The 11,797-nt window shown below is 40.5% G+C and overlaps 1 protein-coding gene across 1 annotated transcript; it reads left to right on the top strand.

The window, feature by feature from the left end:
• The first annotated feature begins 3,332 nt into the window (after positions 1-3,332).
• Positions 3,333-6,474, top strand: LOC132399683 (acyl-coenzyme A diphosphatase NUDT19-like). Its single transcript, XM_059980339.1, has one exon. It carries the CDS (start codon positions 4,086-4,088, stop codon positions 5,115-5,117), a length of 1,032 nt encoding a protein of 343 aa, XP_059836322.1. The 5' UTR covers positions 3,333-4,085; the 3' UTR covers positions 5,118-6,474.
• Positions 6,475-11,797: the final 5,323 nt, after the last annotated feature.

The following is an 11,797-nucleotide window of genomic DNA, read 5'->3' as shown; positions in this document are numbered from 1 at the left end:
ATTTTGCAGCCTGGCCCTGCATTATTCCCCCAAAAATACTTTATTCTTAAAGTATAAAGTAATACAATTGGGACTTATCATTACTTTATGGTACTAAACATTTCAATACATACACTTGTAATATGTTGTCATTCCACCAATTAAATGTTTGAGAGGTTTTTACACACAGCCTAACCCCTCAGTGGCCTCTGGTAGCAGGATCTTATTCTGTGCACCCCCACAGATATACAGCCCTGAGATTTACTTTCTTGCAGGCATACCCAATGAATCCAATAACCATAATAGAATCAATGATACACCCCACAAACAGTGCAGACAACCAGTGTGCAAAAAACAACCACCTGCAAATTAAAAAAGAAAGAAAAAGGGAAATAATATTAATAAATAAATAAGCAACAACTATCAAGAACATGAGATGAAAAGTTCTTGAAAGTGAGTCCATAGGTTGTGGGAACAGTTCAGTGAAAGGACAAGTGAAGCCGAGTGAAGCTATCCCCTTTGGTTCAGAGCCTGATGGTTGAGGGGTAATAACTGTTCCTGAACCTGGTGGTGTGAGTCTTGGGCTCCTGTACCTTCTTCCTGATGGCAGAGGTGAGAAGATTGCATGACCTGGATGGTGGGAATCGCTGATGATTGATACTGCTTTCCTGTAACAGCACTCCGTGTAGAATTGCACAATGGTGGGGAGGGCTTTATCTGTGATGGACTGGGTTGTATCCACGACCTTTGTTCAAGGACACTGGTATTTCCACACCAGGCAGTTAATAAACTCTTCACCAAACATTTATAGAAGATTGTCAAAGTTTTAGATGCCATGCCGAATCTTCGCAAACCTCTCAGGGTCTAGAGGCGCTGCTGTAATTGCACTCATGTCCAAGCCCTGGACAGATCCTCTAAAATGATAACACTGAGGAATCTTAAGTTGCTGACCCTCTCCACCTCTGATCCTCTGATGAGGACTGGCTCATGGACCTTTGGTTCCCTCCTCCTGAAGTCAATAATCAGAATCAGAATTGGGTTTATTATCACCGGCATGTGATGTGAAATTTGTTAACTTAGCAGCAGCAGTTCAATACAATACGTAATCTAGCAGAGGAAAAAAAATAATAAGTAAAATAAAAGTAAATCAATTACATATATTGAATAGATTTTAAAAAAGATGCAAACACTGAAATACAGTATATTAAAAGATAAGTGAGGTAGTGTCCAAAGATTCGATGTCCATTTAGGAATCGGTTGGCAGAGGGGAAGATGCTGTTCCTGAATCGCTGAGTTTGTGCCTTCAGGCTTCAGTACCTCCTACCTGATGGTAATAGTGAAAAAAAGACATGTCCTGGATGCTGGACAATAGACAGTAGGTGCAAGAGTAGGCCATTCAGCCCTTCTAGCCAGCACCACCATTCACTGTGATTACGGCTGATCATACACAATCAGTACCCCATTCCTGCCCTCTCCCCATATCCCTTGACCCCACTATCTATAAGAGGTCTATCTAACTCTCTCTTGAATGCATCCAGAGACTTGGCCTCCACTGCCTTCTGGGGCAGAGCATTCCACATATCCACCACTCTCTGGGTGAAAAAGTTTTTCCGCATCTCTGTTCTAAATAGCCTACCCCTTATTCTTAAATTGTGGCCTCTAGTTCTGGACTCGCCCATCAGCGGGAACAATCCCTTAATATTCTTATATGTTTCAATCAGATCCCCTCTCATCCTTCTAAATACCAGTGTATGCAAGCCCAGTCGCTCCAATCTTTCGACATACGACATTCCAGGAATTAACCTCATGAACCTATGCTGCACTCCCTCAATAGCAAGAATGTCCTTCCTCAAATTTGGAGACCAAAACTACACACATTACTCCAGGTGGGGTCCCACCAGGATCCTGTACAGCTGCAGAAGGACCTCTTTACTCCCATACTCAATTCCTCTTGTTATAAAGGCCAGCATGCCATTAACTTTCTTCACTGCCTGCTGTAGCTGCATGCTTGCTTTCATTGACTGATGTACAAGACCACCTAGATAAGTACAGCTAGATAAGAACTGATGTACAAGAACACCTGGAGGCCCTTAATAATGGACGCAACCTTTCTGAGACACCGCTCCCTAAAGATGTCCTGGGTACTTTGTAGGTGACTACACAAGATGGAGCTGACTAGATTTACAACCTTCTGCAGCTTCTTTTGGTCCTGTGCAGTAGCCCCTCCATACCAGACAGTGATGCAGCCTGTCAGAATGCTCTCCTCGGAACAACTATAGAAGTTTTTGAGTGTATTTGTTGACATGCCAAATCTCTTCTAACTCCTTATAAAGTATAGTCACTATCTTGCCTTCTTTACAAGTACATCGATATGTTGGGACCAGGTTACATCCACAGAGATCTTGACACCCAGGAACTTGAAACTGCTCACTCTTTCCACTTCTGATCCCTCTATGAGGATCGGTATGTGTTCCTTCATCTTACCCTTCCTGAAGTCCACAATCAGCTCTTTTGTCTTACTGACGCTGAGTGCTAGGTTGTTGCTGCGGCACCACTCCACTAGTTGGCATATCTCACTCCTGTACACCCTCTTGTCACCACCTGAGATTCTACCAACAATGGTTGTATTGTCAGCAAATTTATAGATGGTATTTGAGCTATGCCTAGCCACACAGTCATGTGTATATTGAGAGTAGAGCAGTGGGCTAAGCACACACCCCTGTGGTGCACCAGCGTTGATTGTCCACGAGGAGGATATGTTATCGCCAATCCGCACATATTGTGGACTTCCAGTTAGGAAGACGAGGATCCATTTGCAGAGGGTGGTACAGAGGCCCAGGTTCTGCAACTTCTCAATCAGGATTGTGGGAATGATGGTATTAAATACTGAGCTGTAGTTGATGAACAGCATCCTGACCTTGGTCTTGCTGATATTGAGTGAGAGGTTGTTGTTATGGCACCACTCAGCCAGATTTTCGATCTCCCTCCTGTACGCTGATTCATCACTGCCTTTGATTTGGCCCACGAAAGTGGCAATGTCAGCAAACTTAAATAGAGCATTGCCTCAGAGTCATATGTGTAAAGTGAGTAGAGCAGGGGCTAAGTACACAGCCTTGTGATGTACCTGTGCTGATGGAGATTGTGAAGAGATTCGAACTGACTGGGGTCTGCAAGTGAGGAAGTTGAAGATCCACTTCAGTGCATCATTTTGCACTTATTCTTGCATCCATTTTGCCAGCTTCTATTTCACTTCTGGTTTTGCTCCAACCAACACTTGGTGCATGCCATATATTCTCTGAAACAACTTCCTAGCACCTTTGGGTGATCAAACCTGTCAGTGAAGGAATGAAACAATGGTTAAAATAGTTGCCAAAGAGCACTTACTGTAAGTGATCCTCTGAAAAGCTTTTTGAAACAACCACAAGGTTCCCCTTATCTATCCTACTAGTCAAATACCCAAAGAAACGTAGTAGGATAGTGAAACCTTAGTTTTCTTTCATTGATCTATGCTGACTCTGCTCATTCTTATTATTCATTTCAAGATTTTCTGGTATTACATCCCTGGGTAGATTCCAGCAGTTTCTCTTGTATTGAGATTAGGCTAACAGGTAGATCCCTGTTTTATTCCCACCTCCCTTCTTAAGTGGATGGATTACATTTGATACCCTCAAATTCACAGGAAAGTCTCTGTATGACATGCATGTACTTACTCATATGACGACAAACTCAACTTTGAAACCTGATTTTCACAATAAGTATAATTTTTTTAAAGGTGATATCCCGAGCATAAGCTCTTTCAAGCCTTTGGGATGTGCCTTTCAGGTCCCTGGGACTTACAGACTTTCGGGCTCATCAGCTTCTCAGTTTACCCTCTCCACATATCCTTGCAAGTTACATAATTCAGATACATAATTATTTGAATGTTGTAATTGAAATTTGATTACTGATGTACCGTATCAAAGTAACATTTCCATCCGCTAAAGATAAATAAGTTATTGTTTCTTGCAGTAAAGATGAATAGAGACTTAAAATATTGGAAGGAAGCAGCAACTGTGATCCTGGTTGCAGGTATCTGAAGGCATAATTTGAGTAAAAGTGTTACAAATATGCAAACCTGTCAACAACCACAAGGAAGGAATCTACCACAAAAATGCTTCGAGAATTCAGGGTATAATTATGCCTTACTTATGTTGCAACGGAATATGAGGAGCAATTTTTTTCCCAATGCATATGTGTTTCCAGGAGGTCGGATAAGCTCAGGTGATTTTTCCAATGAATGGATCCAGTTGTTCCATCCTTTTTGCCAGTCACCCAACTTTAAGCTGGATACAGTCAAACAAACTGCTCGGAGGTCTCCAATCTTTGCCACAGACAAGAGAAAGCTAGGATCTCAAATACCTGCGGAGGTAGCTTTCCGTATTTGTGCCATTAGGGAAACTTTTGAAGAGATGGGTGTACTCCTTGTGAAGCCAAATCACCCTGATAAAGAGTTGAACAACCATGGGGACATACAGCTTACACAATGTAGCCAAAATAAACCTGAAAGTTGGAGGCCTCTTGTGCAGGAAAATGCAGCAAATTTTATAAAACTGTGCAAAGAGTTGGACTGTTTGCCAAATATTTGGGTATTGAAGGAGTGGAGTAATTGGTTGACTCCCACTTTTCAGAGAAGGAGATTTGATACTGCATTCTTTATTTGTTTGGAAGAAATTCCTTTCACTGCACATGATGGTAGTGAAACAATTTCTCACAGTTGGATGACCCCTATTGAGGCAATAAAGCATCACCAATCTGAGCAACTTTTTATTCCTCCTCCACAATGGTATGAGATAGGAAGACTTTGTCAATTTAACTACCTTCAAGATCTGCAGAGGTTTAGTGAAGATCGTTCTGTGGAAGGTTGTGAACGATGGCTTCCAGTCCGACTAACAACATCTGATGGTCTTGCCATCTTGTATCCTGGGGAGGAACTTTATCCTGAAAATCCAGATTTCACAGGGGAAACAGAAATAAACCTTGCTTTCTCCAAATCTCTGAAAGAAATATGGCTAGAGGTTATGAGACTGCACAAGGCAGAAGGCCGAAATCTGTATTATTTTACTCTGTATGTGAATACTGAACCCCGATATAAACATTAATGATAAACAGTCACCTCAATGGTTATTTCTGAACTATCTGACTAGTAAGCTAAATGAATAAGCCTAAAATAAAATATATACATCTCTTCAAAACAATCTGTTTAATTTTGAAGATTTCTCTCATCATGGAACATTAGCAATAGCAATAGCAATAGCAATAAAAATACACTTAATAAGGTTAAAGTCACCCAACATATTCATGTACATATCCAAACTTCTCTTAAACATTGAAATTGAACTCTGATCCACAATGTCTGATGGCAGCTCATACCACACACTCACCACTCTCTTCAGCAAAAAAATTCCCCTTAACAATTTTACCTTTCACCGTTAACCTATGACCTCTAGTTCTAGTCTCACTCAACCTTGGTAGAAAATGCCAGCTTGCGCTTACCCTATCCATGACCTTCATAATTTTCTATACTTTATCAAATCTCTCCTCATTCTGGTACACTCCAGTGAATGCAGTCCTAACCTATTCAACGTTTCTTGTAACTCAAATCCTGGGAACATTCTTGTATATTTTTTCTGTACTCCTTCAATCTTATGGATATCTTTCCTGACAAAAGGGGGACAGAACTGCATACAGTACTCCAATGAGACCTCACCAACATCTCAGAGAAATTTAATACAACATTCTAACTCCATACTCCATACTTTGATTTATGAAGGAGAATGTGCTGAAAGATCTATTTTATGACCCTATCTACCCGTGGTGCCACTTTCAAGGATTATGCATCTGTATTCCCAGATCCCTCAGTTCTACTGCACTTCTCAGTGCCCTAATGTACACTGTGTAAGTCCTATCCTGGTTTGTCCTTCCAAACTCCAACACCTCACGCTGGTCTGCATTAAACTCCGTCTGCCATTTTTCAGCCTACTTTCTCAGCTGGTCCAAATCCTGCTGCAAACTCAGACGGCCTTACTCGCTGTTCACTGTTCCTCCAATGTTGGTGTCATCTGTAAATTTGCTGATCTAGTTTAGACAATAGACAATAGGTGTAGACCATTCGGCCCTTCGAGCCTGCACTGCCATGTTGAGATCATGGCTGAAAATCTACTATCAATACCCGGTTCCTGCCTTGTCCCCATATCCCTTGATTCCCCTATCCATAAGATACCTATCTAGCTCCTTCTTGAAAGCATCCAGAGAATTGGCCTCCACTGCCTTCCGAGGCAGTGCATTCCAGACCCCCACAACTCTCTGGGAGAAGTAGTTTTTCCTTAACTCTGTCCTAAATGACCTACCCCTTATTCTCAAACCATGCCCTCTGGTACTGGACTCTCCCAGCATCTGGAACATATTTCCTGCCTCTATCTTGTCCAATCCCTTAATAATCTTATATGTTGCAATCAGATCCCCTCTCAATCTCCTTAATTCCAGCGTGTACAAGCCCAGTCTCTCTAACCTCTCTGCGTAAGACAGTCCAGACATCCCAGGAATTAACCTCGTGAATGTACTTCCTCTACAGCCAGGTTGTCCTTCCTTAACCCTGGAAAACAAAACTGTATACAATACAGATCATTGATATAGATGACCAATAATAACAGACCCAACACGGATCACTGTGGTACTCCAGTAGACACAGCTCTGCAGTCAGAGAGAAACCATCTACTGCTACTCCTCGCCAATGTGGAATCCAAGTTACTACCTCATGAATGTCAAGCGACTGAAACTTTCTGACCAACCTCCCTTTCAGGACTTTGTTAAAAGCCTTGTTAAAGTCCATGTAGACAATATCCAGTGCATTTTGCCTATCAACTTTACATGTAACCTCAAAAAAATCTGTAAGATTAGTTAAACAATTGATGGAAATATTAGAATGGCTGAAAATTCAAAAACAGATCTGCTGATTTCCTGCCTTAAACGAGCAAATCTGCAGATGATGGAAATCAGAGCAACACACACAAAATGCTGGAGGAACTCAGCAGGCCAGGCAGCATCTATGGAAAAAAGTACAGTTGACGTTTCAGGCCGAAACCATTCAGCAGGACTAGTTTGTCTTCTTTGTTTGCTTGATGGTGATCTACCTTGGCAGTCTGTTTGCAAAGGTCCAAAATTTACTACTCCTTCAGCAGGCACCACCATCCATTGTGTCATTTGGTATCTTCTGGTCTCCATCCTCTTACAGACATTCCCTTTCTAAGGTTTCTCAGTTCTGATGAAAAGTCATCAGCTATAAATATTAACTCTTTGTCTGTCCACAGATGTTGCTTGCCTTATTTGTTATTTCCAGAATTTTTTTTCTGTTCAAAATGCTGATATGTATCTGCAGACATGGATAATTGTCATAGAAGATAAAATAATAATTATTACATTATCAGTGGTCTGGGAGAGATGAGGAGGCAAATTCAGCAATCCAGTGACAAATAAATGAGGTTGATCAACGTCCACAGGGTTTTCAGCTGCACTGAGCTTGTGTGTAGAAAATCAGCCATTGGATGTAAGAGAGAAGATAAGATTCAGCCCAACTGTGATGCTGGAATTTAGAAACAGTTTCAAGGAAAACTGAAATATCATCTCCAAAGATGAATTTAATGTTAGAGGTTCTTAAGCAGGGATCTAACAACAAGGTGCCATCTGGTCTGTAGTCTTGCAGATCCCAGCAATTTTAGATTGTTTGGCTATTGGATGAGTGCAGTTCCCAACAACAGGAAAGGAGCTTGTCACAATCATGACAATGTTTCTGGCTTCGTGTTCATGAAGGGCAAGAGATCTCTTAGGATGCAGTGGTTACAATATGATAGAATTCACCTTGCAGTTTGAGAGAGAGAAGCTAAAACTGGATATATCGGTATCACAGCAGAGTAAAGGGAATTACAAAGGCATGATAGAGGAGCTGGCCAAATTTGATTAGAAGGGGAAGCTAGCGGTGATGATGGTAAAGCAGCAATGACTTGATTTTCAGGGAATAATTTGGAGAACACAGACTCAGTTCATCTCAAAGAAGAAGCATTCTAAAGGTAGGATGAGGTAACCATGGCTGACAAGGGAAGTCAAAAACAGAATAAACACATAAGAGAGTGCATATAATATAGCAAAAACTAGTGGGAAGTTTTTAAAAACCAACAGAAGACAAACGAAACAATATGAGAAGAAAAGATGAGACATAAAGTCTAGCTGATAATATAAAAGAAGATTCCAAAAGTTTTTTTCATATATATAGGACTGCTGAAAAATGACGCTGGATCATAGTAGTAAAACCATAAGACACAGGAGTGGAATAAGTCCAATTGGTCATGGCTGATTTATTATCCCTCTCAACCTCATTCTCCTGCCTACTTCCCATAACCTTTGATACAAATCAAGAACCTCTGCTTAACATATACCCAATGACTTGGTCTCCACAGACGTCTAAGACAATGAATTCCACAGGTTCACTACCCTCTGGCTAAAGAATGTATTTTGAATACAAGATATTCTGCAAATGCTGGACATCCAGAGTAACACATACAAAATGCTGGAGGAACTTAGCCGGTCAGGCAGAATTAATGGGAAGAAATAATCAGTCATTGACAGGGATGACAACAGAGCAGCAATGGCTGGAATTTCTTAAAGCATTTTGGAAAGCACAGGATAAACAAATCCCAAAGAGGAAGAAGTATTATAAAGGCAAGATGGCACAACCGTGGCTAAGAAGAGAAGTCAAAGCAAAGAAAAGCCAAAGAGAGGGCGTATAATTGAGCAAAAATTAGCGGGAAGTAAGAGGATTGGGAAGCTTTCAAATACCAACAGATGGCAATGAAGAAAGTCATTAAGGGAAAGTTGGAATACAAAAGTAAGCTAGCCAATAATATTAAAGAGGATACCAAAAGTTTCTTCAGATCCATAGTGTGTAAAAGAGAGGTAAAGTGGATTTCAGACCACTGGAAAAAGATGTTGGAGTGGTAGTAATGGGAGACAATGAAATTGCAAATGAGGTATAGGTATTTTGCACCAGTCTTCACTGTGGAAGACACTAGCAGCATGGTGGAAGTTCCAGATGTCAGGGGTCATGAAATGTGTGAAGTTAACATTACTAGGGAGAAGGTTCTTGGGAAACTGAAAGGACTGTAGGTAGATAAGTCACCTGAACCAGATGGTGTAGACCCCAGGGTTCTGAAAGAGGTAGCTGAAGAGATTGTGGAGGCATTAGTAATGATCTTTCAAGAATCACTAGATTCTGGAATGGTCCCGGAAGACTGGAGAACTGCAAATGTCACCCCGCTCTACAAGGAGGGAGACAGGCAGGAGAAAGGAAACTATAGGCTAGTTAGTCTGACCTAGTGGTTGGGAAGATGTTGGAGTTGATTACTAAGGATGAGATCTCTGGGTACTTGGATGCACATAATAAAATAGTCCATAGTTAGCATGGATTCCTTGAGGGAAAATCTTGCCTGACAAATCTATTGGAATTCTTTGAAGAAATAACAAGTAGGATAGACAAAGGAGAATTCGTTGAGTTGTGTATTTGGATTTTCAGACAGCCATTGACAAGGTGTCACATATGAAGCTGTTTAACAAACTATGAGCCCAAGGTATTACAGGAAAGATTCTAGCATGGATAAAGCAGTTGCTGACTGGTAGGAGGCAAAGAATGGGAATAAAAGGAGCTTTTTCTGGTTGGCTGTCTGACTAGTGGTGTTCTATAGAGGTGTATGTTGAGACCAATTCTTTTTATGTTATATGTCAATGATCTGGATGATGGAATTGCCGGCTTTGTTGCAAAGTTTGCAGACAGTATGAAGAAAGGTGAAGGGGCAGGTAGTTTTGAGGAAGTAGAGAGGCTACAGAAAGACTTAGACAGATTAGGCGAATGGGCAAAGAAATGGCAGATGGAATACAGTGTTGTCAAGTGTATAGTTGTGCACTTTGGTAGAAGAAATAAAAGGGTTGACTATTTTTTAAATGGAGAGAAAATTTAAAAAAAACTGAGTTGTAAAGGGACTTGGGAGTGTTTGTGCAGGATTCCCTAAAGGTTATTTTGCAAGTTGAGTCTGTGGTGAGGAAGACAAGTGAAAGGTTAGCATTCATTTCAAGTGGTCAAAAGCAGGGATGTAGTGTTGAGAATTTAGAATTTAGAGGCCTCACTTAGAACATTGTAAGCAGTTTTGGGCCCCTTATCATGGAAAGGATGTGCTGAAACTGGAGAGGGTTCAAAGGAGATTCATGAAAATGATTCTGGGATTGAATGGATTGCCATATGAAGAATGTTTGATGGGTCTGGGCCTGTACTCACTGGAATTCAGAAGAATGAGGGGTGACCTCAATAAAATCTATTGAATGGTGAAAGGCCTTGATAGAGTGGATGCAGAGAGGATGTTTCCTATGGTGGGAGAGTCTAAGATCAGAGGATACAGCCTCAGAATAGAGTGGCATCCTTTTAGAATGGAGGTGAGGAGGAATTTCTTTAGCTAGTGAGTGGTGAAACTGTGGAAATCATTATCACAGATAGGTGTGGAGGCCAAGTCTTTATGTATCTTTGAAACAGAGGTTGATAGATTCTTGATTGATTAGGGCATGAAGGGATATGGAGAACAGGCAGGAGATTGGGGCTGGGAGGAAAATTGGATCAGCCATGATGAAATGGCGGAGCAGATTAAGTGGTCCTGGAAAGGACTGTACAAATCAATAAGCAAAGATCGTGTATGGTACACCGACGCAAAAGGTTCTGCAGATGCTGGAAATCTTGAGCAATGCATATAAAATGCTGGAGGAACACAGCAGGTCAGGCAGCATCTATGGAGGCAAATGAACAGTCAACATTTCAGACTGAGACCCTTCATCAGGATGGAAAGGCAGGGAGCAGAAGCTAGAATATGGCGTATGGTGTACTTACCTTGTTTCACTAAAGCCTTCAAAGGCTCCATGTTCTTTATTCTATTCCTTGTGACAGTGATTTTATGAATTATCACACATAGTTTGAAACCAGCCCATCAAATACCTCTTGGATATTTATACACATTTTCAAAGTGAAGACTTAGGCAAAATTATTGGTTTATACTTATCTACATTTCCTTGTTTCCCATTATAAATCCATTAGTCTTGCTCACTAGGCACCCCACATTTATCCTAGCTACCCTTTATCTTTTTACATATCCATAGAAACCCTGCTATTTAATTTGTTATCAGGTCCCAGTTTAACCTTCGTAATCAATTTTCTTCCCCCTTTTTTAATTTCATAGTTTCTCGCTGTTCTTGTAATAGATTTGTTTTATAGAGTTAAGTCATATTTCTTGAAGGATATTTGCTTGAATTGAAAAGTCAATTTTATATCTTTGGGGATAAAAACAATAAACTCTTAGCTTCTCAATTAAGAGCAGCCAGAGCTAAAAGACAAATCTTAAAGATTCGTAAAAACAATGGAGATATAGTAAGTAATCATGAGGACATTAATAATACATTTCAAAATTTTTATTCTGATCTTTATAGATCTCAATTTCCTGCAGATTCCTCTAAAATGAAGTCTTTTCTACATAAGATTAAATTTCCACAAATTTCTCTTGAAGATCAACAGAAACTTGATGCTCCAATTACCAAGCATGAAATTCAGAAAGCTATTTTATCATTGCAATCAGGTAAAGCTCCTGGACTTGATGGTTATTCAGTGGGATTTTACAAAAAATTCGAAAGGTTACTTTCTCTGTATCTTTTGGAAATATTTCATAAATCCTTTGAGTAGGGTAATTTACCTTCTTTT

The sequence above is a fragment of the Hypanus sabinus genome, chromosome 9 (genome assembly GCF_030144855.1).
Source record: "Hypanus sabinus isolate sHypSab1 chromosome 9, sHypSab1.hap1, whole genome shotgun sequence".
NCBI lineage: Eukaryota > Metazoa > Chordata > Chondrichthyes > Myliobatiformes > Dasyatidae > Hypanus > Hypanus sabinus.
Note: the sequence above shows the minus strand (reverse complement) of the source record. Positions and strands in the feature narration are given on the sequence as shown.

Excerpts from the sequence above, each read along its gene's own strand:
- LOC132399683 (XM_059980339.1), top strand. The coding sequence starts at position 4,086 with ATGCAAACCTGTCAACAACCACAAGGAAGGAATCTACCACAAAAATGC.